The following is a 26,502-nucleotide window of genomic DNA, read 5'->3' as shown; positions in this document are numbered from 1 at the left end:
CCCTGCTGCCGCACCCGGGATGCTGCAGGGTGTCCGGGACCGGCACACACCTGGACTCACTCACCTGTACACACACAGCTGTACTCACCTGTACTCATTCACCTGTTCACATGCATGCATAGGCACCTGTACACACACACCTGTACACACCTGTACTCACTCACCTGTACACACACACCTGTACTCACCCTTGCATAGACATCTGTACACATACACCTGTACACTCACCTGTACACACCCATACATACACACCTGCACACACACATCTATACACACTCACCTGTACGCACCTATACTCAGCTGTACATACCCATGCATAGACACCTGTACACACTCACCTGTACACACCTGTACACATTCACCTGTTCACATGCATGCATAGGCACCTGTACACACACACCTGTACACACTCACCTGTACACATTAACCTGTACACACCTGCACACACACACCTGTACAGTCACCTGTACACATTCACCTGTACACACTCACCTGTACTTACCTGTAAACACAACCTGTACACTCACCTGTACACACCTGTACTCACTCACCTGTACATACACACCTGTACACATACACCTGTAGACACACAGCTGCACACACACACCTGTACACACTCACCTGTACACACCTATACTCAGCTGTACACACCCATGCATAGACACCTGTACACACTCACCTGTACACACCTGTACACACTCACCTGTACACATTCACCTGTACACACCTGTACACACACACCTGTACAGCCACCTGTACACATTCACCTGTACACACTCACCTATACACACTCACCTGTACTCACCTGTACTTACCTGTAAACACGAACCTGTACGCTCACCTGTACACACCTATCCATGCATAAACACCTGTACACACACACACCTGTACACACACACACACCTGTACTCACCTGTACACACCTGGGTGACGGTGCTGCGGGCGCGGGGGCTGCGCGCCAAGGCGGCGGCGGGCGGCAGCGACGCGTACGCGGTGATGGCGCTGGGCCGCGACAAGTTCCGCACGTCGGTGGCCGAGCGGTGCCGGGGCGAGCCGCTGTGGCGGGAGGAGGCCACGTTCGAGCTGCCGGCGCGGCCCGCCGCCCTGCGCCTCACGGTGCTGCACCGCGCCCTGGCCGGCGCCGACAAGTTCCTGGGCCGCGCCGAGGTGGAGCTGGCCGCGCTGAGGGACGACGGCGGCCGGCGGCACACCAGGTGCGACCGGGGGGCTCCGGGGCAGGGATGGGCACCCGCGGCCGCCGGGGTGCGAGGGCTGCTGTGTGCCGCGGGAGCTGGGGACAAGGATGGAGAGGCTGGGGAGGAGGTTTTGGGGGGGGTCTCTCAGCCCCACGGGGGTCACGGAGAGGTGTGGAGGGGAGCTGTGCGGCCCTCGGAGGTCTGAGGGGGATTGTGTGACCCCTCGGAGGTCTGAGGGGGATTGTGTGACCCCTCGGAGGTCTGAGGGGATTGTGTGACCCGCGGGGGCTGGGGAGGACGGTGAGGGGTGTCTCTGTGTCCTTCGAGGGGGTGCAGTGCTGTGAGGAGTCCCCGTGGGATGGTGTCCCCGTTCCTCGTGGAAACCTCTGTGCTCCTCAGGCACGGGGGAGAGCCCTGTGCCCCCGTGGAGCCCGTGTGTCCCTGGTCACCCTGTGCCCCAGGGCAGCGCGGGGTTCTGCTGGGGGACTCTTGGGGGACACGGGGACCCCTGAAGCCCCAAAAGTGCCCACGGGGCGACCCCTCTGAGCCCTCTCTGAGCTGGGGAGTGCCTTCTCCTGGAAGAAGCTGGGGGTCCAGAGAATGCTGTTCCATCCAGTCCTGCCTGGTCCTCGGGTTTGATTTCCAAACATTTCCGTGTGAGTGCTGACACTACAGAGCAAACAGCGAGCCTGTCCCCCGAAACCTGATGTCCTCAGAGTGCTGCCTCCTTCCAGCAGGGACCAAGCCGGTTATTTATTTTTGCTAACAGACACTTGAAGCGTGTCAGGGTGGATAATTCCACCTTCCACGAGCTGACTCGGAGCCGGGGCCGCTCCTGCCCAGCGCCAGCTCTGTGTCACACTCGCTGCTTTGAACACAAACACGGGCACGGTGAAACCCAGGGGTGGTGCCCGGGAGGGTTTTACTGGGAGTCAGCAGCCTTGTAATGTGCTGGTGAGTCACCTTCCTCCCCTACCTCACCTGAGCACCGTCCCGCTTGTCAAGGCTTAATTAGGCCGCGGGTTCATTAAGGCTGTGTCAGACTCGGCTGTGTTTACACTGCGGAGCCCCTTGGTCAGCAGAGCTCAGGGCCGGTGCCTCAGGCACCCGGGCGCGTTCCTTTGTGTCTGGGCAAAGGAAAATTGAGGGGGAGAAAAAAGGAAAACACAGCTTTGCTACTCCTGGGGAAATTTCTGATGTTTGCAGTTGTTTCCAGCCCTCAGTTTCCTGTTGGAAGCCTGTGTTGTTCTTGCTGCCATGGTGATGTATAGCCATAAAGGAGTAGTTTTATTGGAAAAGAGATAGATGTTGATTGACAGGTGCTTGCTAACACCATAAATGCCACTAATGAGATTTTTTTGTGGTTTGGGGGTTGTCACTCTGTGATTTCCTTCCAGCCACCCCCAGGGGTGCTGCTTTCAGCCGGGGCTGAGCTGCCCTTGCTGAGCACGGCGTTTGCCCGTGGCTCCCGGGATCAATTGTGGCACCGAAGCCCTGCGAGCACAGGATGCTCCTAGAAATCACAGCTTTGGAACAAAATGCCCAGTGCTGGCTCGTGTTAGAGGCAGAGGAGTTGTGATTCCCAGGCTGCTGCAGCTCCAGGGACTGGGCAAAGCCTCGGTCTCCTGATAAAAGCCCTTCCCTGGCTGTCTTCTAAGCCCAGGCCAGAGCACCTGACTGTCACTCAGGTGTTCATTTAGAGTCACAGAATCCCAGAATGGACCTTAAAGCCGATCTTGTCCACCCCCTGCCCTGGGCAGGGACAGCTTCCACTAGACCATTGCTCCAAACCTGGCCTTGAACACTTTGAGGGACAGGACAGGCACAGCTTCTCCAGGGCCTCACCACCCTCAGAGGGAAGAATTTCTTCCTCATTTCCCTCTGAAGTGTCTGTAGCAGATTCCCAAACCCATCTCCTTCAGGTATCCCCATTAGTTTTGAATTTTCTCTGGAGCAAATCACCTTTTCCTGTTCTCTTTTGTTGCTTCCAGTATACCTTTGGAGGTTGAAGTGCAAATTTGATGGCAGGGCACATTTGCATGCTCTGTTTGCTGCCTTTATTTTCCCGTTCCAGCTGGTGAGGAGGAAGAAACAAAGCAGTTTCCAGGCAGCCTTTCCTATGGGTCCTGTGGGGTCGGGAATGCTGTGGTTCCATCAACAAACAAAACCATACTGGTGTTCTGTGCTGGCTCAGATGTGGCTTGAGTGTCACCGAGGGGCGGTTGAGGGCGTGTGGGTGGTGGGATTGTGGTTTGGGATGCCCTGGGCACTGCTCACACAGAGCTTGTTGGGGAGAGAGAAGGCTCTGGCTGAGCAATGCCCTTCCTGGTGTGTGCCAGTCACGAGCAGGAGAGGGGAGTGGAAATCCCCGAGGTCTGGGAGGCTGGGGTTGGCTCTCTGGTGTTGATTAGGGGTTCCTTGGCTTAGGAGGCATTAAGGAGCTGGAATGAAAGGTATGAGGGCGTGGGACGCCTGTGCAGCTCTGAGGCTGCTGCTCTCGCTCCACTTCAAAGCTGTGGCCCCTGCCAGTGTCAGGAGGAGAGATGAAAGGGCAGAGGAGAGTGGCTGAGCTGAAATACAGGAATTCCATGTTGCGCCTCTGTTTTTTCTCCTTTTTTTTAACCCTTCCTGATCTGGTTTTAAACCAAATCTTATTAATAACTTTCTGTTTATGATAAGGAGTGTTTTCTTTGGCACCTGGGGCTGTGACCGTGACGTCACCATAAGATTAAAGGCTTTCTTTTCCTACACTGTGGGCTGATTTGATTTTTCAGCCATAAGCACCCTCTGTGTTCTCAGTTACCGGTGGTTAAAAAAATCTCCTTGTTGCTTCAGGTGGTACAAGCTTCACTCCAAACCAGGGAAGAAGGAGAAGGAGAGAGGGGAGATCGAGGTGGACATCCAGTTCATGAGGAGCAACATGACAGCCAGCATGTTTGATCTGTCCATGAAGGACAAGCCCCGCTCTCCCTTTGGGAAGCTCAAAGACAAGCTCAAGGGCAAGAGGAGCAGTGGCCTCTCAGACACAGCATCTGCGATCGTCCCCAGCACCTCCCACTCCCCTGCTGACAGCGAGGATGAGGCAGTGGAGAAGGAAAAGAAGAAATCCAAGTTCAAAGCGCTGTTCTCCAAGCCTGGCCTGCAGAAGACATCCTTGTCCCAGTCCATGTCAGTGCTGCCCACTCAGCAGCCCCTCACCCAGAGGGTTCGGCTGCGGCCCAGCGACTTCCAGGCGCAGTGGGATGAGGAGGAGTCCGAGACCTCTCCTGCCTCAGAACGTGAGTGTTGGCACAAAACCTTCCTCCAAAGGGTTCTTTACACTTTTCACAGCACTGGTTAAATTCTCCTTTCTGAACAAATCCATAGAAAGTCCCTGCTGGCAGTAAGGCTGTCAGTAGTGTCAGAGAAAAGGTTGTTCTTGCATCTACAATTTCTCCCTGTTTTTTTTTTTTTCTGAAGCCCCAGCAGATGTGGGCAGAAGGAGCCCCTCAGGAGACGCTCACCACACAGAGGAGGCCGTCACAACCAAGCAGCTGCTCAGCCCTTGTGAGGAGGAACAGAAACCTGAGAAAGCTGCACCAGCCAAGACTAAAGCTGTGAAACCCAGGTGAGTCCCAGCTGCTGGCAGGAGTCGGGGTGGGCAGTGCTGGTGGCAGGTGGCAGTGGGCTGTGTCTGCCACACCTGGGCTCAGGTGCTGCTCTGTGGGTACCTGTGGGTTTTACGCTGGCGTTGGTGGCTTTGTTAGCAAAGAACAACTCCAGAGTTCTTCCTCAGTGTGAAAAAAAGATGGATGTAGGGGTGCTCCTTGTAAGTGATGCTGCAGTGGTGGTTCTCTAGTGCAGGAGGCACCTGTGCAGGTGCTGAAGGGGTGAATTTTCTTGCTGGATCTCTTGCACAAACTAACTCTGTCTGAGCTGTGTGGCTGCAGCCTCCCCAGGGTCTGAAATGCCTGTTCTAACATCTCTGCTTTCCTCTTCCCTACTTGGCTGTGGTCTTCCAAAGGGTAGCCTTGGAGCCCTTCTGCTTTTGGCATCGTTCACAGCAGCACAGAGGGATCTTGTGTGGATTTGTACATGAGGCTTTTTCGGAAATTCTGCTCCTTTAACCTTCATACAAATATATAAATTGTGTATGGGGTTTATTATATATATATATATATAGGTGTGCCCTTCTAATAAGGCTGTGTTTTGTGTCTGTCCCTAACTCCTCATTTTCAGTGCTTCTCAAGTTTGAGTTTCTTGCCTGTGCAGTGTTTTACATACTAATAAACCTGCTTGGGGTGCAAAGAGGCAGTGCTTAAAGCAGCAAAACCAAGCTCTGCAGCAGGAGAGTTTTGACATAAGCCCAGTGCTTGGTAAAGGTGAAATTAAGGATGTAAAGTGTCACAGACAAGGGGACCTCTCTCTGAGGTCTCTGTAAGGTATAGCTTATCTCCAGTGGCAGAGCTGATGGAGGCTGGTGCTAAAGCTTGTCTGTTCCTGCCTCGTGTTGCATCTGCAAGTGACATGCGAGTTTTTTGTCCCTTTTTGCAGACTGGGCCTGTCTCCAGAGGAGGAACCCAAAGCCACGCTTCCTACTCTTGCACCTGACCCCCTCCCTGCTTTTCTCTCTGTGCACCGTATCAGCAGTGCCAATAATCCTTTTATTTCTGAAGTGGGGCAGACAGTCCAAGTGCCAGATTCTGAAAACGTCATTAGTTCTCCTGCCTCTCTCACTTCTCCTGCTTTTGCTGCAGAGCTCTGGAATGACAAGAACCCCTTTACTCCTGAGTGGGACAGGGCATCCAGAGCCCTGGATCCCGACAGCATCGCCCGTTTCCCTTCATCCCATCATCCTGCAGCCTGTGTTCCCAAAGTGCCTCTTCCTGGGCAGGTGTCTGCCAGGGGCAAGAATCCTTTTGCTGCTGACTGGGAGCAGGGTCCTGAGGGCTCTGAGGCTTCCCAGGGTCTCTCTGGCTCACGCACACCTTCTGTCCCCTCTGACTGTCCTTTCAATGCCAACAATCCCTTCATGTCCAAGCGTGGGGCACAGGCAGTGCCAGGTTCCCAGGATGGTTCCTCCCCTTCCTGCCTTCCTGGTGGGGAGGACTGTTCTTCTACAGGACACCTTGCTCGTGGTGCTTCAGGGGGCTCTGCAGATGTGGCTTTAACCAGTGATGTCACAGCTGTGCCAGACCCTCTGGGCACCTTGTCTGGCCCCCCTGCTGGCCCCTCTGGGCTGGCTCCAGAGCCACACTGGGATTCTGCCCAGCTTCAGCCTGAGGGGTCTTTGGAAAGCAGCAAGCCAGGCCGTGGGAAATCTGTGTCCTTTGTCCTTGGGGAATGGCAGGGTGTTCCATCAGGTGATGTGGGTTTGGGTGGGCAGGAAGGTGGAGAGCAGCCCCTGGATTCCAGTGGGAGGTTACAGATGCGTTCAGGGGCAGCAGGAGAGCGAGCAGGGTTTGGGGGTGAGCTGGGAGCAGGGGGTGACCCATCGAAAGAGCTCTCTCATCCCACCTGGAACAGTGATGGAACAGCTGTGGAGGTCACTGGTGGGAGCACTGAGGCCTGCACAAGGGGTGACAAAGGTTTTGTGTCTCTCTCCAAGTGCAGTGACAGCCTCGTGCCAGAGGCTGACCAGGCACAATCCCCCGAGAGCGAGCTCAGGGAGGAGCAGGAGACCTGTGGTGGAAAGCAGTGGGCAGAATGTGTGCCCACGTTAGAGCCCCAGGCACCTCCACCTGCTGGAAATGAGCCACTGTCTCAAGTCTCAGCAACACCGAGAGCCTGCATGGTGTCCCCTGGGGAAGGGGATCCAGGGAGGGCTGGCAGTGAGGTCCTTGTGCCCCCAAAGCCAGCCCCACGACTGGCTGTGCTGCTGAGGAAATCCCCAGCCACTCCCCAGGCTGAGCTGAGGGGTGATGTTCCTGCTTCAGGGGATGGTGTAAAATCCACACCAGGGCTCCTGTTCCCTGAGCCCTCAGCTGCTCGTGGGTGCCTCCCTCAAGGGGGCTCCTTGGAGACTGTCACCCCTGCAGTGGCACCCAGAGGTAAGAGCAGTGGCAGGCCTTCAGGAAAGGAAGGTGGTGATGATTTGTCTGTCAGTCTCACAAATGTCAGGTCTGCAGTTCCTGTTCCCGGGGACCGGGGCTCGGCACTGGCCGGTCTTCCCGTGATCCCGGAGGGAGGCTCTGATGACGAGCTGCTGGGGGACTGCCAGGACAGCTGTGGGGCCACTGCAGGTGACAAAGGTGTTCTAGGGAATGGAGAGCAGCCCCGAGGTTTGACACCTTTGCGTGGAGAACAGCCAGAGCTCTGTGATAGCTCTGCTGCAGCCCCTGTGATCCCGGCTGCTCCGGGAGGAGGAGCAGGAGCCATTCCTGGTGCTTGTGAGCCAGGGAGCTTGGCTGTGCTGCCTGCTGCAGTGGGTGCTCCCAGGGTCTGTGTCCAGGGAGGTGACTCAGGCTTAGGTGTGACGTCTCATTCCAGGGAGTGTGACAGTCATTTTGAGAAACAAGAGCTGGAAAGGAGTGCAGGAGATGAGGAGCGTGCAGAGTGTGACTTCTCTGAGCCTTCTGCTTTCTCTTCCTCCCTATCAAGTCCTTGCCAGCCCTACTCTTCCTCTCATTCCCTTCTCTCTGACACCCCGAGTCGTAGAGCAGAGTCTCCGAAAAAGCCAAGAGCCGAGGGCTTCGCAGATAAAGCGGGAAATTCGGGCAAGAAGAAACTTCTCCAGGCACGGGTTTCACCCTCTGAAACGTTCCCTAACCAAACCCCACGGGGTGCTGAAACCGTGTCTCCCAAGCACAGGTGAGACATGTGGGGATCCCAGCAGGTACCTCCGTGCAGCGTGAGCTTTGCTTTGCCCTCTGGGTGCAGATCAGTCCCTGAGGCTGCTGCATCAGGCCAGGACAGCCCTGATTTGCTCTGGGGGCTGGGTTTGTCAGGGCTTGGCTGCTGTCACCCAGTGTGGGGTTGCTGCTGGCTCCAGGAGGGTCTGTGCAGCTCCTCAGGGTGCCCAGGGGAGCAGCTGCTCCTCACAGCTCTTAGGGGAGCTTAGGGAAAGTGCAGGGGGAATGGAGTCATTCCATCCCACTGGCACAAGGGCCTGGGGCTGAGCTGTTTGTCAGACAGGGAGGAGGGACACCTGGTAAATGCTTCATTTCCTGCCTGAGTGGGCTCCTCAGGGATCACCACCACTGCTGCAGCTCCTGCTCTGTGGGAGTGGTGCCACTGACCTGTCAGCCCTTGAGACTTCACCTGCAGAGCTCTGCCTGGGGTCTAGGGCACCTCTGGGCCAGTGTTTGCTGGAGTAGAAGTAAAATTTTGATCCTGTGTTAAAATCGGTGCTGTAAGTCCTGTGCAGGCCAATAATGACAGCACTTCCTCACAGCTGGTGGTGTCAGTTCAGATTGGACAAGGCCTAACACTTGTCTCAGGACAGCAGAAGCATTTGGTATGTTGTAAGATGACAAATGTGTTCTGATTAGGAAAGTCAGGCTGAAATACCAGTTTCTGAGGGATCAGAGTAGCTGCCCTGTGTTCTGTCTCCTCGTGTAGCCTGACCTGGCTTTTCTTCCATGACACACACAGGATGTATTTCCCTTCCTGCTGCTGCTTTATCTCCAATGCCTTAAGTCAATGAAGATAGTAGAGAACTGGAAAATACTTACAAAACCCCTGTGGCTTAGAAATACCTTGTCTTCCTGAAGCTGAATCTCTTTTCTTTCAGGAGATAGAGCAGGGAGGGAATCATCCCCAATTTCTTGCTGTATTTGTTCTGAGTCTAAAGATCTGTGCCATGCTGCTGTTACCTCTTCTGCCTGAACAACAGAACCCTTTTTTTTCCCGTTGCAGACTCCATCCTGTGAAGCCAATGAATGCCATGGCAAACAAGCCTCAGAGCAAGAACCTGAATGTCATCAGCACCATGAATGAAAAGCTGCTGGAAATGAGTGTGAAGGTATGGAGGGAAGTGGCACTTTCACTGTCCAAGCTTTGATCTATTTGAAGAGTTTGTGTATTCCAGATAGTTGGGACATAAACGTCCTTTTGGTCAGCCCCCAAGAGTGGGAGCAGTCCTTAAAAGCTTTTTTTTTCTTGCAGACTGGCCTATAAATAGAGCTGTGGCTCTTGTTTTGTGGGGGAGATTCTCAGGCACAGCCACTTCCTTGGAGCACAGTTATGCAGTTGGGTCAGCAGTGGGATTGAGAGGAGCTTTCAGCATAATCCTGGCCTCAAGAGAGATCTCCAGACTTGAGGCACAGCTTCCCTGGCAGGCTGGGAGCATCCCTGGCTCAGCAGGGAAAACCACTGGTCCCCTTATGCTCTGTCAGGGCTTTTTTGGGATATAGGGAAGTTAGAACAGAAATAACAGCAGTGCCTCCTCCTGGTGAGAGGGGAGAGGATGGGAGCTGAGTGATTCAGACTGACGTGCTGCTGTTTCAAGGGGTTCAAAACTTGCAGTGGGTGTTGTGGTGTTCTGATTGCACCTGAACTGTGTGAGATGCCCCACAGGAGCCTGCTGTGCTCACACTCCCTGCCTGGGCAGCGTTTTGGGAGCTGGAGGAGTCAGCAGAAGCTGCCCAGTACCTCTCATGCTGCTTGAGGGTTAAAACCAGATTTTTTCAAAGCAATAGGAAATGTGGGTGGGTGTTTCTTGCTGTCTAACCTGAATTTGGCTTTCCCAGTGTGCATTTAAGCAGCTGCTTTAAGCTTTACCAGGTTTGTTTGGCAGCAGCTGTCACCGTGCTGGTCTGTGTGTTGTGTGTCTGGTTTGGAATGTGCTGTGCCTGCTCTGACCCTGCCTTCCCTCCCTCCCTCCCAAGAAATACGATCCCTCAGACCCTGCCTATGCCTATGCTCAGCTGACACACGATGAGCTGATCCAGCTGGTGCTGAAACAGAAGGATACCATCAGCAGGAAGGACCTCCAGGTGCGGGAGCTCGAGGACTACATCGACAACCTGCTGGTCAGAGTCATGGAAGAAACCCCAAACATCCTCCGAGTTTCCATGGCTGGCAACAAAAAAGCTGGGAAGATGTGAAGGGTCTGGGGGTGTCAGTGGGCAAGGACTGAATCCCCCCCAGGGGAGGGTGAGGAGCTGGTGGTGCTGGTTGTGCTGCTCACAGAAAATGACCTTTTCCTGTTTCTGCCTTGAGCAACCCTCAGATTGATTAATAGTTCCATCAGGTGTTGTAATGAAGTCACCTTATTTATTTTTATTTTGGTTTTTATTTTTTGGTTTCTTCCCATTATTTGGGAAGGTCAGGCATTAATCCCAAGGCTGGTTGTGATGGGAAGGAGGAGGGTTTTTGATGTGTTTTGCTTCCCAGCAAGGCACTGATGATCCTTTAGGAAGATTTTTTTTAATGGTTTTGTTTTGTAGCAGCTTTTAGAGATCAGTTACTTTCCCTTCCACATCTGGAGTTGTAGTGCAATATAAATCCTTGTACAGTAGAGCTTGAGGATTTGATTGTTTTTAAAATAATAATTAACTACACTGGAGAAGTCCAAAGATGGCCCAGCTTCAGCCTTGGGCTGTAATTTAAAAGGAATTAATGCCCTGAAAGTTGACTGTAAGCTGGCCAAATCTCAGTTCATCTCATCAAGTGGACATTCCCAAGAGTCCTTCAAGGGAAGGTTTTCAGGTTTTTTGGAGTAGGAGACACTGAGGTTCACGGTACGTTCCTACCATAGGAATGGCCTCAATGAATTTAGGCCAAAGGTACATTTTAAATCAGAAATTGTTCTCTTAGTGTCTTAAATTTCTGCTCTGGAGGTTGTTCAGAGCAGGCAGAGGCTCTCACACCTTGTGCCCTGTGGGAGCTCAGTGACCATTTTTACACTGCATTGAGGAAACAGAAATCCTTTGGGCTTTGAAAGCCCTTCCAAGGTGATCAGCCTTGCCCTGGGGCTGGGCTCCTGCCTGCTCTGCTCCCAGTGGGAGGAAAACCCTGTGCAGCTGAGGGAGCTGGGTGTGCTGGACAGTGCAGGGCTCCTGGGGGTCTCAGGGGTGGTCTCCATCCCCTCAGGCTGCAGGAGCAGCCACCACAGCCTCCCCCACTGCAAACTGACCAGGGCTTTGTTTGCTGAGCCCTTGGCACACAGCAAAACATCAGATGCCTTCTGGGACCCCTGGGATTTGCCAGGGTAGGGAGGGTCCAGGAAAGGCTTAGAGGGAAGCTGGAAAACCAACAGAGCCCTGCAAAGGACCAAAACTTCACGAGGACCAAAGCTGAAAGCTTTCCAGCCTTAATTCTATGGAAATAAACACTCCTACCTTTGGAAATGGTTGGGTTACTGGGTCACTCCTGGCCCAGGGGTGAGTTTCTAACTCAATTTTTCTACAGGAAAGCACTTTATTGGGGGGCTGGAGCAGCTGGATGACTCTCACCCTGTGAGCAGTCTGCTGACAATGTCACAAACCACTGGAGATCTCAAATGCTGCATTTCGTAGCGAGGAACAGTTTGATAGATTTGCACAGAGATGTAAACATTTATTACAAAAAAATCAAAGAAATGCTGTTAATGACCTTTTTCTTCCTGTTTATTCCTGCTACCAAAGTCTGGAGCTTTAGTGGCAGAGCTGTCCCTCATGGGCAGCCTGACCTCAAACAAGCATTAGGAGCTGAGAGTCTTGCAAGACTTCAGGTCCTTTTATCTCATTTTAGTGTTATTTGGGCAGCGAGGGCGTTCTCTGCCCTCTGCTCTGGTGAAGGCAGCCTCGGTGGTGGTTTCATTCTGAGGGGTGCTGCTCAGCCTTGCTGCAGCTGCTGCTGCCTCCTGTGCCTTCTCGAGTGAGGAAGATGAAGGATTGATTTGTTTCCTCCTCGTGCCTCCGTGGATCTCTGGACACAGGATCCTGTACCTCACTGATAAACTTGTATTTTAGACTTTTTCTCCTCTGGGGAAGAGTGACCTGCACAGAACCAAAGCAATAAATAATATTATTATTCCTAAACTAAATAATGCTCTGCTCTTAGCAGAGATGAAGCCTTAACACTTGGGCCAGCCTCTGGCAGCCTTTCTGAGCCAGTTCCAGCCAGGTGTGTTGGGTGGAGCCCGAGCTGAGCGGGGCTCCTGCCCCAAAAGCCTGGCCCAGCCCTCGTACCTTGTTTTAATTGGCAACACTCATTAAAGCCTTCCTTTGGTGTGAGGGGACTGGCATTTTACATCCTCGAGGGCCTGAAGAATCAAATCTGTTGTTTATTATTGAAGGATGTAATGCATGTTTGTACTCTGCTTTTAGCCCAGGTACTGTTTGTTTTTAAACACCTTTTGGTTTTATGGAACACTAAAATAAAGACACCTCAAACCCAGTTTTCTGACTGCCCTGTCTTTGTTCTGAAGGAGCAGTTTCAGAAGGGGCTCGTCCCCTCCTTGTGCCTCTCTGCTCATCCTCATCCTCCTCCAGGGGATGATAAGGTAAAGAACATAAAGTTAAGATAAAGAGGATGATAAATTATCAAATAAAGACACCTTAAACCCAGTTTTCTGACTGCCATGCCTTTGTTCTAGTTTCAGAAGGGGCTCATCCCCTCCTTGTGCCTCTCTGCTTATCCTCCTCCGGGCATTCCGGGCTGGTTCCATCCCTGCCGGGAGCTTCCTGCTAAACACCTCGCGGGGTGGGGAAACCTGCCGGACGGGCTCGTCCGCCCCTGCGGACCCGGCAGTTCCTGTGAGCACCGGCACGCACCGGGAGGGACTCTGGGCCCTCATGGCAGCGCTGGCCTCACTGCCGCGGGGATGGCAGGAGGAGGAGGAGGCCATCAGAGCCTCCGGCCGGGGTGTTTTGCAGCTTGTCCCCTCGGTGCCGCTCCCCCCGCGCTCCCGGGGCCGCCGCCTCCCCAGGGCATCCCCGCGGAACTGGCGAGGGCGGAACGCGGCGTGCAGGGGCGGCGGCGCGGCCGGGCGGGAGTAGGGGCGGACCGCGGGCAGCGCCGCTATTGGTGGGCTCGGGGCGGGCGCCGCCGCTATTGGCTGTTGGCGGTGCGCCCGCCCCGGCGCTCCCCCAGCGCGGCGGCGGCGATGGCGGCGCGGGGCCGGTGCCCCGAGTGCGGGTCGGAGTCGCTGGTGGAGGACGCGCACTACGCGCAGCAGCAGCTGGTCTGTGCTGCGTGCGGCTGCGTCCTGTCCGAAGGGCTCCTCACCACCACCTACACCGACGAGGAGCATCTGCGGGGTGCGGCACCGGAACCGGGAGCGTCCGCGCTCGGGGTGGGGGGTGCAGGACCGGCGGTCCGCAGCTCGTTTGGGCCTCTCCGAGCCGGCCCGAGAAGCGAAGCGCTCCCCGAGCTGTGTCTCGGAGTGGCCGTGGGGCCGTGCCGGCACTGTCCGGTCCGGCCGCTCCCCCGTCTCCATCCCCCCAAACACCGGCGGGGTTTTCCATCCCGGGGCACACCCGCAGCACTTCCCGGTCAGGGTTTGGCTTGGAGCCGGTGATGAGCTTTAAATTTAAACTGGGGGAATCTCTTATTGTTAAAAGTGGTGATTAAAACCTCATTGAAATCTCTTAGAAGAGCTTTAAGTGCAGCGGAGCAGCCCGAGGCCGTTGCCTGGCATCTGTCTGGAGGAAATCCCTGGCTCTGTCTGGAGGGAATCCTGCCTCTCTCTGGAGGGAATCCTTGGCTCTGTCTGGAGGGAATCCCTGGCTCTGTCTGGAGGGAATCCTTGGCTCTGTCTGGAGGGAATCCCTGGCTCTGTTGTCTGGAGGGAATCCTTGGCTCTGTCTGGAGGGAATCCCCGGCTCAGAGGAGATCCAAGAGCTCGCTTTTACCTGTGCTGCTCTAACTCAGCGCCCTCAAACAGTTCTGCTTGCTGCAGCCCAGTTCTGTGGGCATCTCCTGGCCCCAGATCCCAGTGTCTCTGTGCCTGGATTCCCTGCAGGACTGACTGACCCCTCCCTGTTTTCCAGAGGTCGCCTATTCCCAGAGCACTGGCCAGAAGGAGCAGCTGAGCCGCTGCCTGCAGCGAGGTGAGAGCACCCCATCGTCCCTGCCTGCCTCTCCCGTTTGTTTCACCTGGTTCTGGTGGTGACAAAGTGCCCAAAACCCCTGGCTGGCCCCAGATCCCAGTGTCTGTGTGCCCGGATTCCCTGCAGGACTGACTGATCCTCCCTGTTTTCCAGAGGTCGCCTATTCCCAGAGCACTGGCCAGAAGGAGCAGCTGAGCCGCTGCCTGCAGCGAGGTGAGAGCACCCCATCGTCCCTGCCTGCCTCTCCCGTTTGTTTCACCTGGTTCTGGTGGTGACAAAGTGCCCAAAACCCCTGGAGCTGAGCCGGGGGAGGGCACCTGGTGCTGCATCCAGCCGGTGCCTGCCTGCCCCCAGGGACTGGGAGGGTGCAGGGCTGGGTGAGCGCTGCCTGATTTTGTCATTTCGTGTTGATTCAGTTGATCCTTCAGAGAAGCTTAACATTATAAAAACCAGGGAATTGTGGAGACCCTGGGGGGGCATTCCCTGGTCTGGGGAGACACAAGAAGCGTGCCTCAAAAAGCTGTCAGACCCCACTGGCTCCCTCCCCTCTTCCTATGTCCCTGACCCACTCCTTCCCTATTCCCTGATTTGCCCTCACCCTTGTACTGCCCTGAGACCAGGGGCAGCCCCCAGGCCCCTGCAGAGAGAAAGTGAGACTCTGTGTGTGTGAGTGCTGAACATCTCAGGGCAGGGCTGAAGAAAACATCTGTGGATACCATGCAAAAGTCCTTTTTGCATCCTGGGCTACGCTAGCAGCAGTTCATCCTGCTACAAACGCTTCTGAGCAGAATCTCCTCTCTCCCCGCAGGGATCCGGCGAGTCCAGGACCTCTGCAAGGTGCTGCAGCTGCCAGCCACGTTCGAGGAGACGGCTGTGTCCTACTTCCAGAGGGCTCTGCAGCTCCCTGCCTTCCACCTGGTCAGCCTGGAGAAGAAGGAGCTGCTGGGGGGCTGCTGTGTGTTGGTGACGTGCCGGCAGCACCGCTGGCCGCTGACCATGGGCACCGTGTGCTCCCTGCTCTACGCCAAGCAGGAGCTGTTTGCCAGCGTCTTCCTGAGCCTGCAGAAGGAGCTGGGGCTCTCAGTGCCCGCCCTGAGCCTGGCAGACCTGGTGACAACACACCTGAGCAGGTGATGGGGCCCTGGCAGTCCCTGGCAGCCCGTGTTTGTCCTGGCTGGTGGAGGGGCTGGGGGGTGACACAGGTGTGTGTGCTTGGGATGGGCTGGCTTTTGTCCCTCCCTTGTCACAGCTGGGCTGTGATTCTCATCCTGCCCCACTGTCAGTTTGGAGAGGGCAGAGAGGTGCTCAGGGAGGCACCATGGATCACAGGATCCCAGATCTCTGAGGTTGGAAAAGATCTCTGAGGCCATCGAGTCCAAGCTGTGCCCGATGCCCACCTTGGCACCCAGCCCGGAGCACTGAGTGCCACCTCCAGGGATGGGGACTCCACCCTCTTCCTGGCAGCAATTCCAGTGCCTGGGAACCCTTTCCATAAAGAAGCTCCTCCTGGTGCCCACGAGCAGCAGCCATGGCAGGAGCAGGGTGTGTCTCGTGTTTGCTGGGTTCCCAGATGAAGTGAGGAATTATGAGTCTGACTCCTTGTTCTCAGAAGGCTAATTTATTATTTTATGATCTAGATTATATTAAAGAATGCTGTACTAAACTATACTAAAGAATACAGAAAGGATGCAGATAATAAGGCTAAAGAGATAATAATGAAAACTTGTGACTCTCTCCAGAGTCTGACACAGCTTGGCCGTCATTGGCCAATGAGTGAAAACAATTCACACGAAACCAATCAAACAATCACCTACCACATTCCAAAGCAGCAAAGCACAGGAGAAGCAAATGAGATAATATTTCCCTTTTTTTCTGAGGCTTCTCAGCTTCCCAGGAGAGAAATCCTGGCGAAGGGATTTTCCCAGAAAACACGACCATGACAGGTTTGTCCCCGAGGCTCCCCCTGACTTTGACTCTTTGCCCCCGCAGCTTCCGGCTGGTGCAGCCCACGGCCAGCGTCCCTGCGCCCTTCCTGGAGGACAAGGAGAAGCTGCTGGCCAGGACCATGGCCATTGTGGAGCTGGCCAGTGAGACGTGGCTGGTGACGGGCCGGCACCCCGTGCCCGTGGTGACGGCCGCGGCGTTCCTGGCCTGGCAGTCGCTGCGGCCCGGCCCGCGCCTCTCCTGCCCCTTGGCACGGTTCTGCCGCCTGGCAGGGGTGGAGCTGCCCCCCCCGGCCCACCTCAGGCTGAGGGAGCTGCTGGAGATCCTGCTGGGAATGGCCTCCCAGCTCTCCTGGCTGCGAGCCTTCCGCCTGGACAAGAAAACGGTGGTGAAGCACATCGGGGACCTGCTGCAGCACAGGGTGTTCCTGCTGAAACACGCCTTCAGCCAGCAGGATGGGCAGGAGCAGCAGGGCACGGGCCTGGGCCTGGGCTCTGGGAGCCAGGACTGCCAGGGCTCTGGGAGCCAGGGCTCTGGGTGTGAGCCAGGGCTGAGCCTGGGCTCTGTGAGCCAGGGGTGCCAGGGCTCTGGGAGCCAGGACTCCCTGGATAAGGACTCTGTGAATAAGGACTCCCCAGGCCAGGACTCTGGGAGCCAGGGCTGCCTGGGCCAGGATTCTGTGAGCCTGGGCTGCCTGGATAAGGACTCTGTGAATAAGGACTCCCCCAGCCAGGGCTGCCCAGGCCAGGATTCTGAGAGCCAGAGCTGCCTGGGCCAGGGCTCTGTGAGCCAGGGCTCCCTGGATAAGGACTCCCCAGGCCAGAGCTCCCCAGACCAGGATTCTGAGAGCCAGAGCTGTCCAGCCCAGGGCTCTGTGAGCCAGGGCTCCCTGGATAAGGACTGCCCAAGCCAGGGCCCCCTGGATAAGGACTGCCCAAGCCAGGGCCCCCTGGATAAGGACTGCCCAAGCCAGGGCTGCCCAGGCCAGGGCTCTGTGAGCCAGGGCTCCCTGGATAAGGACTGCCCAAGCCAGGGCTGCCCAGGCCAGGGCTCCCTGGATAAGGACTCTGTAAATAAGGACTCCCCAGGCCAGGGCTGCCCAGGCCAGGCCCCCCTCAGCTCTCCTGCGCTGGCACAGCAGCAGGGCAGTCCCTGGGCAGGGAAGCAGCAACGTGGGGGCACCCTGAGGCCCCTGCTGCCCCCCTGCCTCATCCACCCCAGGAAGAGGCTGCGGGCGGCGGCTCCGAGCGCTCCGGCCGTGACGGGCGACGAGCCCATCTCGGACAGCGAGATCGAGCAGTACCTGCGCAGCCCCGAGGAGATCCGTGCCTTCAGCAAGGCCAAGGCGTGGCTCTGAAGGTGGCCGTGGCCCAGAGGGACAATTTGGGGACCAGAAGTGTGGAGCCCAGCGTGATTGTGCTGCAGGGAGCAGGGAATGAGGCTGTGGGGAGGGAGCAGGCTGTGTTCTCCTTAATGTGCTGGACCAAAATGGGGCTTTTGATGGAGTGACTGCTTCAGGTCGTGTTACATTCCTGTTATGAGTAATAAAAGTGCAGGTGCCAGGTTTTCCAGGGCAGCCTCACCTTGGACTTCTCATTCTTCAGCAAAATGACTTTGTGAGGGTGAAAAAACTGCAGGCCAGGCTGCATTTGAGCATGAAGTCTAAGAGAAATCACAGTAGATCTTGGCAGATTGGCATATCTTTAATATATTAAACAAAACATATCTGCTAGAAACATTCTATTCATATAAAAATGCAAAAAGACCCCTTTAAAGACATTTCTTTGGCATATTTCCCTCCCCTCCCCCCGGATATTGCAGGAAGCTCTGTTGATATGTCATTCGCTTGTAAACAGACAAAGTGTAGTTAAGAATACAAAGCTTTTTCTCTAATACTGTCACAATGCAGCAAGCAATAGAACCATGGGGCATCAGCCAGGCTGGGGAGGCTGCAGGAGCTGCAGTAAGGGTTGAAACTGTGTTAAATACCAGGGACAATGGAATATTTCAACATTTAACTGGGCAGAGAAGCCGAGGCAGGCAAGAGTGGCAGGTTAAGCCCAGGGGTGCCCCAGCCCCGTGGGGTGAGTGGTTCCCAGGTGAGACCAGTCCCCACTAAGTGCTTTTTCCTCCCCTGGCTTGTGGCCCTGCCAGCCCCACGACCCCTCGGAGGTAGCTACGTTATCAGACTCATTTGCAGGCGGGGGAAAGTGAGGCAGGGGAGGCTGGAAAGGGCAGGGGAGGCTCCCACCTTCCTCCTCTGCTTTGCTGCAGCCTCTCTGCAGCCTGGCTGTTTTACCTGTGTGCTGGGAAAAAGGGGAAATTTGTTTTTTAATGGGAACAGTAAGTGCTTATCCAGGTTCCAGCCCTTTGACAGTCCAAGGAAGGTCTCTAATTCCTTGGCATCATTCTCTTGCATTCTCAGGAATGGTCCCTGCTCCCCAGAATGGTCTCTGCCTTCTTAAGAGCAAACCTAGGTATTTTCTGAGCTTGAAGCCTGGATTAAGGACACAGAGCTGCTCTGGGCCTCTCTCACATCTTGGTTCTTTGGTGCTTTGGCACAGAGGGTCAGTCCTGGCAGCAGCAAGGTCTGCCAGCCCACCCCAGTGCATGGCTTGAGCCTCTGAGGGCCTGGGAGCATTTTGTGGCTGTGAATTTAGTGTCTGGAGCCTTTTCTGGCCCTTATTTTAGTGTCTGGCGTTAAAGCAGTGCAGACAATCACCTCACCTTGGAGCTGAGGCTCCTCTTACCTTGTGCTTGGCTTTGCAATATGGCTTTGGCACCGCGCAGCCCCCGGGGCTGGCACAGCTAGGAACGTTCCAGAGGGAGCAGCTGCCCTCCAGAAGCAGCGTGCTCAGGCTGGGGCTGCGCTGCCTGGACGTGAAGGGCACTTGGAGTGATCCCTCGGCGGGAATATTGCAGTCGTGGCACGGCGGGCCCCGGCCCGGGGCCGGGAGGGGGCCCTCGTGTCACCTACGGCTCTGTCTATACATATATACATTCAATAATATAGCTTTGAAAAATAGACCTTTCCTCTGTAGAATATAAAATAGCATTTAGGATCAATCTCAAGTGACATGCAGGAGTGATTAAAGCACGGCTGCGATTCCGGCACCGCGGCGGGAAGCTCCGAGCCTCCTCGGGGAGATGGGTGGGCCCGGGATCGTGCTGTGCCCGGGGGGACCGGAGCCCCCGGCTGTGCCGCCCATCCCTGCTAGTGCACCGGGTGATGCCGCAGCGCTGCCCCCGCCGTGCCCCGAGCGGCTCCGGCCACGGCTCCCGCAGGAAAACGCTGCGGCCGTCGGTCCTTCGCCACCTTCACACGGTGGTTTCGCTCTTCCAGAGGCCGGTCTTCATGCCGGCCACGCTGTCGGCGCTGGCCAGGTTGATGTCGTACTTGCTGCCCTTGAGGCCGCCGTTGTGGCTGCCCACGTTCAGGGGGTACGAGCGCCGCTTCGCCTCCCTCTCGGCGCCGCCGCCCGGCCGCAGGTTGTCCCGGCTGCCGCTCCTCCGGCGAGCCTCGGCGAAGTCGGGCACCCTCCGCCCGCCGTCGCTGCCCTCCGAGGGGCTGGGGACCGCGTCCCCGTCCTGCGGCACCCGCGGCCCCGCACGGCCGCCGCTGCCCGGGCTGGTCCTGCCGCTGGGGTAGCTCTCGGAGTGGCTGTTGTGGAGGCTGCCGCTCTCGCTCGACGGGTGCTCCGAGGGGCCCCGCAGCATTTTCAAGCGGTGGTGCTTCCCGTCCCGGCACGGCTTAGTTCTGCCCCGGTGGCTCCTGCGGCCGTGGAGGTTGCTGGTGTGCCTGACGGGCTTCCCGTCGGCAGCGTCCGGCTCCGGGCAGGGCGCCGGGCGCGATTCCGCCTGGCTCTGGGCTACCTGCAGGTTGGTGAGCTTGCAGCGGCCCCCGGCAGAGCCGGCGCTGCTGGGCGAGGAGGAGGAGGAGGCGCCGGAGCGAGCGGCCTCTGGCTCGCAGCCGATGAAGACCTGCGAGCCGTCCTCCGGCCCCAGCCCGGGGTGCACGTAGGCCTGCATGGGCAGCGCGTTCCGGTACGACGGGCAGCAGGAGAACCAGGAGCTGAGCACGTCCCGGCGCCGCAGGCAGTGATGGATGAAGATGAAGAGCCCCAGCGCCACGGCGGTGACGCCGTAGAGGCAGCTGAAGACGATGCTCAGGTACCAGCGCTGGGACACGGCCATGGCGCCGAACGTCCACAGGGCCACGTACAGGGCGTGGGTGGCCACCAGCGCCCAGAACTGCACCCGCAGAGAGTAGACACCGTCCCCCTCGGGGCAGGGCGGCCCCGAGTTCAGCGTCACCGAGATGGAGCCAGAGTCTGTCAGGAGGTCACCGGCGGCCCCCAGCCGCGGCGGGGGCTCCAGCGGCTCCGGGATGTCTTTCTGGTGCGATGGTCGGCACTGGAGGCTGAGCCCGGCACAGAGGAAATAAATCCAGGTGACGAGCAGGATGAAAGCCACGGGGACGTAGAAGGCGCCCAGGCTGGGCCGCCACACCAGCCAGCAGCTGTGCGAGAGGAGAGGGGCTCTGAGGGGCCATGGCTTGGAGCTGCTCGGCACCCCTGCCCTGATTGCAGGGCTCTGTGGAGCTGCGCCGGCTGCCTGGATGATTTTTTCCCCCAGTATATGGATAACTCTCAGGAAAAAACTCACTGACCTTTTCCCAAACTTCTCCAGATTCCCAGTGCCACCATTTCCCTGCCCCAGCAGACGGAGGCCACCCACGTGGGAGGGGAGGAAAGGTGGAGCAGGGACACTTACTAGGGGTTGTTGTCGTGGTAGTTTTGGATGTTGACAGCTGCTGTGATCCCACAGATGATGAGGGGGATCCCGCCGGCGATCAGGTAGAACCTGCGGGGAGGGAAAGTGTCAGCGCACACCTGGAGCCCGCGGGAGAGCACGGGATGGGCTCGTCCAGGGCAGCAAGCCCTGCCCCAGCCCCTGGAGGTGCCCCGCGGGGCCGGGGCAGGGGGAAGGGGGGCCCATACCGCAGCATGGGTCTGGGGGCTGCCTGGGACGTGTCCCTGTCCGCCTGCTGTGGCGCCTTCCAGGTCAGCTCCTTGTAGAGCACTCGGGCTTTCACCGCCATCCAGAGCAGCGTGGAGAGGGACGAGTAGTGCAAGATGATGCCGACCTGCGGGAGGAGGCGGCGGTTGGGGAGGGGACGCTGCAGCCCCCCGGTGCCCGTCCCGCAGCACCCCGCGGGGCTGGGCGCTGCCCGGTACCCACGGCCTGGCACACGGCCCGGTAGCCGGTGAGGGTGATGCCTCCCGCGAAGACGGCGGCCGTCATGGCGATGTGGAAGCACAGGTTAAGCAGCATGTGCCAGCCCTTCCGCGGGATGAGGATGGTGCTGCAAGAGCAAGAGCACAGCGGGCACCTGTGAGCTCCTGCCCGGCCCCGAGAGAGACACAAATCCTGCACCTGGGGGAGGCACCAACAGCCCCTCCCTGGCCACGGAGCGTGCCTGGAGGAGATGTACAGGTTCCTGCACAAAGGAACGTGCCCAGGCACGTCCTGGACAATAGACCAGGACCCAGGGCCACTCGCCGGGCAGCACATTCCCTGAGAATGAGCTTCCTCACTCTCCTGAGCACCCCTGTCCTAAAGGGCCATGTCACTGCACGGCCATGCCCGTTCACCTTCTCCTGGCTGTTGGCACCGGGGGAGCTGCTCCTGCTGCCCACAGAGACACCCAGCCCAGCTCAGCCCAGCTCAGCCCCCAGAGCAGCAACACAAGCACTGGACACTCCCTCACCCGTGGTGGACGATGTAGGTGATGATGGTGGTGAAGAGGCAGAGCAGCAGCACGGCCGTGCAGGTGTACATGGCCGGGTGCAGCACCTCCACAGCGCCTTGCGCCTCGCTGGGGAACCCACTGAGCTCCTGCACAGCACAGCACAGCCCGTCAGACCCCACAGCAGCAGCAGCCCTGTGCCCCTGACCCCCCCAACCACCCTCCTGCTGCCCCCCACGCTCCCTGCCCTGGCAACGCTCCCGCCCTGCTGCTCGCCCACACCTACCATGAGCACGGCCACGTTGCTGAGGTGCCGGCAGTGCAGGGAGGTGACGTTGGGCTCGCGGGAGGCCAGCTGGCACCCCTCGGCACTCCAGCCCCCCATGCCCCCCAGCACCTCGAAGTTCCAGTACGCAGCCACGGGGTCCGTGCCCTCCCCCGGGTGTCGCAGGGACACAGCCACCGGCTCTGACAGGTTCCCCACTCCGCAGCCATCTGCAGCCACAGAAAACCCGGTCAGCAGGACAAGTGACACCTCTCCACCTGTGCACCCAGAGGGGCTGGGCACAGGGGACATCCCACAAGCCCATTGTCACCTCCCCATGAGGACCCTGGGGGCGGCTCTGCACTGCGGGAGCACCACCACAATGCCCCAGGGAGCCCCACGGGGCACCCCAAGCTGCCCTTACAATGCCCCAGGGAGCCCCACCGGGCACCCCAAGCACCCCGCCATGCTGCCCTTACAGGTCCCGGCGTAGATGACTGGCGTGGCCACGCTGCGGCGCTTGCCATCGTCGGCCAGGCGGGAGGAGTTCCCGGTGCTGCAGAAGAGTTTCCCGTTGCGGAAGACCAGCAGCTGGAGCTTGCAGTCAGCCCCCGGCGGGGCCGGGCCGGGGCTGGCGAACAGGCTGGGCGGCAGCTGGATGGAGGCCAGGGCGATGCTGTTCTGCGGGTGCAGGTCACTGGTGAGCGGGAGCAGACCCCAGCCCCCCGACCCCCGGCGGTGCCGTACCTTGATGTGGAAGCTGGTCAGGGAGATGTTGGGGCGCCCCGTGGTGCAGCGGAGCCTGAGCTGCTGGTCTGGGGTGGGCTCAGCCCCCCGCTCGGCCTGGGGGGGCCGTCCTGGGGGGGTCCCAGTGCCATCCCACCGCTGGAACGCCACACAGCTCAGCCCCACGTAGCTCTCGGGCTTCACCACGTACGCCTCGAAGGCGATGTTGCGAGAGTTCTGCCAGCACCACGGAGGGATCATCAGCCCTGGCATGGGCACAGACCCCCCATGGCATGGCCAGAGACTCCACCCAGCCCTCCTCCCCAAACTCAGCCCCAGCCCGGGCTCTGCCTCACCACTGCCATGTGCTGGGAGTTGCTGCCCAGCGTGTGGGCCGCGATCCTCTCCAGGGAGCGCACGATGCTGCTGCAGGCCTTCTCCTCCTTCTGGGACATCCACAGGATGTGGTCGTCCACCAGCATGATGTTGCTGGCCATCTCCACGATCACGTCTGTCAGCTGGGGACAGCAAGCAACTCTGCAAAGAGCTACCGCCGTCCCCCGAGGAAACACCCCAATTCATGCTTTTCTGCCCCAAAAACACCAGGCTGCACTGGGGCAGGCAGGGGACACCTGCAGTGCTCATTACCTGCTTGATCTGGTCCACGTAGCCAATAAACTTCTCTATCATCTGGGCCACGTAGAGGACATCAACCATGTCTGAGAAGTTGGCTGCCTCGGCCGTGTAGACGCGGAGCTGGTGAGCCAGGGTCAGGGCGTTGGAGGCATTGATGGGCATCTGCAGGGCGGCACGGCCACGGCGGGGCCACGGTCACCAGCTGGGTTCCCTCCGGCCCAGCCGAGCCCCCGGGCCCCCCACTCACCAGCACGAAGGTGTAGAGCACGCGGGTGATGTCGTTGGTGTAGAGGCAGTGGGAGTAGTCGCCGTCCTCCCAGCGCCCGCTGCGGTCACAGCGCCGCCACGCCTGCTTCTCGCCCGCCGAGCCCACGCCCGCCGGCCCCGCGGCGAACGGGTGCTGCAGGCAGGGCTGGAAGGCCGTGATCCCCGCCAGGGTGCGGGGCCACCTGCGGGCCAATACACACGGTGACCCCGGGGCTCCCCCCGTGCGGCCCCTGCGCAGCTCCGCCCCGGGCACCGCAGCCCCCTCTGCGAGCCGCTGCCACCCTGGGCTCTGGGGAGCTGGCGTGGTGCTCCCCCAAAAGCCCCCACCCTCTCCAGCCCCGGATCCCGTTCGGCTCCGGCAGCGCGGGGGGAAGCAGCGGGCAGTGGGGGGCACCGCTAATTTAAGCCACATTGACTGTGCCAGTAATTTATATTCCGTAAGGGCCCCGCCGGGGTTACGGCGGGCGCCCGGAGCCTTTCGTCTCGTGCCAGAGAAATTCCAACACCTCCGCTGCTGGAGCCAGGCTGCGCCGCCGGCACGGGAAGCCCTTCAAAAGCCGTGCCGTTAATCGCTACCAGACGCGCGGTCACCTGCGGCGAGCAGAGGCCCCCGCACGCACCGCTCGCTCTCCGTGTGTCCCCCCTGCCGCGGCACCTGCGCCGCCGCCGTCCCCACCTGAAGTCCCCGCGGTTGTTGGTGACCCGCTCGGCAGGGCAGTAGGACGCTGAGGTCTCCAGCACCACGATCTCCACCTTCTTGCTGACGTTGCCCTGGGAGGTGGAGACGGCGCATTCCCACTCGCCGTTGGCGGAGACGTGGATGTTGGAGAGGATGAGCTCGCTGCGGGCACAGGAGAGGGGCTGGCACGGCGGGGCTCCCTCACAGCGATCCCCCAAGCTTGGGGACAGGGGGACGCAGGCCATGAAGCACCAAAGCTGCCCACACTCGGCACTCGGTACTCACAAACCTGTGAGTCCTGTGGCCACGAGTGGTCGTCTCCATCCCTATCTCTGTCCCCATCTCCATCCCAATTCCACCCCCATTCCCATCCCCGACCTGGTGATGAAGGTGCAGTCATGGATGAGACTCTCCTCCACGATGACGCCCGTCTGCTCATCCTCCCGCACGGGCTCGCGGTTGTGGAACCAGCGGATCTGGGTGCTGTTGTCCAGGTACGTGGCCGTACACTGGAAGGGCAGCCGGTCTCCCTGGAAAACCACCTGGCGCAGCGACGGGATGAGGTGGTGGGTGTGCAGCTCCGGGGCTCCCGCTGCGGGGGACACAGGTGAGCCCGCGCCGCCGCCGCCGCCGCCGCCCCCGCCCCGGCCCCGGCTCACCGCAGCGGAGCTGCCCGTCCCGCGCCCCTCGCAGGGCCACGCCGCGGAGCTGCCGGGGGAAGGAGCACGCCGTCCGCTCCGAGATCTGCGCCGGCCGCTCGCGGGCCCAGCGCAGCACCCAGCGCAGGTTGCAGTCGCACGTCAGGTACTCGGTGGCAAAGTCCCTGCAAGGGATGGTGTCACCGCAGGGCTGGGGCACCCGCCGGCCCTGAGACCCTCGGCAGAACCGCCCCCCCCGGGTGCTGAAATCCCAGGGCACCAACTCACACAACTTTCAGGGAGGGGAGCTCGTCAAAAACACCGGGCGGGAGGCTGGAGAAGATGTTTCCGGACATGTTCCTGCGGGACAGGAGAGAAAGATGGCATGGAGGGGGCCAGGGAGCTGCTGGGAGAGGCGACACCTCCCAGGCCCCTCGCTGTGCCGCACACCCCCTTGCTCTCGGGAGACAGGGGACAGGGCTGTCCCCAGGGTGTCCCCAGGGAGCCACTTACAGTCGGAGGAGGCTGGGGAGGCCCTGGAAGACGCTGGCGCTCAGGCAGCCGATGCGGTTGTTGGAGAGGTCCCTGCGAGGTGAGTGGAGGGGCCATCAGGGCTGCGGATGCCCCATTGTCCCCACTGTTGTCCCCAGGGCCAGCCCCGGGGGTCCAAGGGCTGCACTGGCACTTACAGCCGCTTCAGCTCGGGGAGGCCGAGGAAGGCACCTGGCTGGACCGTGCTGATCAGATTGTTCTTCAGGTCCCTGTGGGGAGACAGACCCAGCTCTGGGGGTGCGCTGAGGGGAGCCCCATCTCCAGGAGACACAGCACCAGGGGCACCAGCACACCGCTCTGCCCCCATCCCCTCCAGGAGCCCCCCAGGCGCTGCCCACCCCCTGTGGGGGCCTCAAGAGCAGCTTTCCATCCCATTTCTCTCGTTATGTCTCCGAGGGATGCAGGGAAGGAGCAGGCCCTGGGCATACCCCGGGTGCCCTGCGGAGCATTGGTGTCCCCAGAGCCTGGCACTGGCTGCTGGCACCGGCCCCGCATTGCTTCCGGAGCAGCCGTGTCCCGGCGGCTTATCTTCAGTGTGCGGGATAAGAGCACGGCCCCGGACAGCTCGTTTGAGCAATTAGCTTGATTGCAGGCGCACATCTAATCAGGGGCTCGCCTGGCACACACTCTGCAGGAGCGCTGGTGGCACCGGCAGCTCTGGCCAGCCCCTGGGACCCGCGGCAACTTCTGCTGAGCCCCGGCGCTGTCCGGGAGAGGAAATGGGATCCATACGGATCCGTGTTTATTTATAGCAGTCTCCGCGGAGCTCCTCGCTGGGTCTCCCGCTGCTCTGGGGACAGCCCGTGAGCCACAGCCCCGCTGGAGGGCCACAAACCAGCGGCCGGGATGGGGAGCGGTGCAGCCCCTCCAGCAGAGCCGGGATGTGAGGGGGGG

At 58.9% G+C, this 26,502-nt stretch overlaps 3 protein-coding genes across 3 annotated transcripts; 2 read left to right on the top strand and 1 right to left on the bottom strand.

Moving 5' to 3' along the window:
• The first annotated feature begins 19 nt into the window (after positions 1–19).
• Positions 20–12,497, top strand: RAB11FIP1 (RAB11 family interacting protein 1). The gene is made up of 7 exons (XM_041478569.1): positions 20–66; positions 750–1,214; positions 4,032–4,474; positions 4,656–4,803; positions 5,730–7,985; positions 9,033–9,138; positions 10,004–12,497. Exons 1-7 carry the CDS (start codon positions 20–22, stop codon positions 10,220–10,222), a joined length of 3,684 nt encoding a protein of 1,227 aa, XP_041334503.1. The 3' UTR covers positions 10,223–12,497.
• Positions 12,498–13,200: 703 nt separating this feature from the next.
• Positions 13,201–17,676, top strand: BRF2 (BRF2 RNA polymerase III transcription initiation factor subunit). The gene is made up of 5 exons (XM_041478769.1): positions 13,201–13,360; positions 14,093–14,152; positions 14,961–15,282; positions 16,142–16,605; positions 16,735–17,676. Exons 1-5 carry the CDS (start codon positions 13,207–13,209, stop codon positions 17,451–17,453), a joined length of 1,719 nt encoding a protein of 572 aa, XP_041334703.1. The 5' UTR covers positions 13,201–13,206; the 3' UTR covers positions 17,454–17,676.
• Positions 17,677–17,783: 107 nt separating this feature from the next.
• ADGRA2 (adhesion G protein-coupled receptor A2) lies at positions 17,784–25,809 on the bottom strand. The gene is made up of 17 exons (XM_041478756.1): positions 25,746–25,809; positions 25,570–25,641; positions 25,345–25,416; positions 25,078–25,241; positions 24,797–25,010; positions 24,416–24,580; positions 23,720–23,921; positions 23,485–23,634; positions 23,193–23,354; positions 22,858–23,073; positions 22,590–22,764; positions 22,132–22,340; positions 21,867–21,994; positions 21,338–21,461; positions 21,097–21,242; positions 20,870–20,959; positions 17,784–20,615 (listed from the first exon to the last, which is right to left on the bottom strand). The coding sequence occupies exons 3-17, from the start codon at positions 25,410–25,412 to the stop codon at positions 19,415–19,417; spliced, it is 3,414 nt and encodes a 1,137-aa protein (XP_041334690.1). The 5' UTR covers positions 25,413–25,416; positions 25,570–25,641; positions 25,746–25,809; the 3' UTR covers positions 17,784–19,414.
• Positions 25,810–26,502: the final 693 nt, after the last annotated feature.

Source organism: Pyrgilauda ruficollis, unplaced genomic scaffold, assembly GCF_017590135.1.
Source record: "Pyrgilauda ruficollis isolate IOZ18807 unplaced genomic scaffold, ASM1759013v1 scaffold113, whole genome shotgun sequence".
NCBI lineage: Eukaryota > Metazoa > Chordata > Aves > Passeriformes > Passeridae > Pyrgilauda > Pyrgilauda ruficollis.
Note: the sequence above shows the minus strand (reverse complement) of the source record. Positions and strands in the feature narration are given on the sequence as shown.

Excerpts from the sequence above, each read along its gene's own strand:
- RAB11FIP1 (XM_041478569.1), top strand. The coding sequence starts at position 20 with ATGCTGCAGGGTGTCCGGGACCGGCACACACCTGGACTCACTCACCT. Across the intron at positions 1,215-4,031 it reads GGCGGCCGGCGGCACACCAG|GTGGTACAAGCTTCACTCCA; the intron begins GTGCGACCGGGG and ends TTGTTGCTTCAG. Across the intron at positions 4,475-4,655 it reads GACCTCTCCTGCCTCAGAAC|CCCCAGCAGATGTGGGCAGA; the intron begins GTGAGTGTTGGC and ends TTTTTTCTGAAG.
- BRF2 (XM_041478769.1), top strand. The coding sequence starts at position 13,207 with ATGGCGGCGCGGGGCCGGTGCCCCGAGTGCGGGTCGGAGTCGCTGGTG. Across the intron at positions 13,361-14,092 it reads CGACGAGGAGCATCTGCGGG|AGGTCGCCTATTCCCAGAGC; the intron begins GTGCGGCACCGG and ends CCTGTTTTCCAG. Across the intron at positions 15,283-16,141 it reads GTGACAACACACCTGAGCAG|CTTCCGGCTGGTGCAGCCCA; the intron begins GTGATGGGGCCC and ends TTGCCCCCGCAG.
- ADGRA2 (XM_041478756.1), bottom strand. The coding sequence starts at position 25,412 with ATGTCCGGAAACATCTTCTCCAGCCTCCCGCCCGGTGTTTTTGACGAG. Across the intron at positions 24,581-24,796 it reads GACTGCACCTTCATCACCAG|CGAGCTCATCCTCTCCAACA; the intron begins GTCGGGGATGGG and ends CTGTGCCCGCAG. Across the intron at positions 22,765-22,857 it reads TGACCAGCTTCCACATCAAG|CTGCCGCCCAGCCTGTTCGC; the intron begins GTACGGCACCGC and ends GCCTCCATCCAG.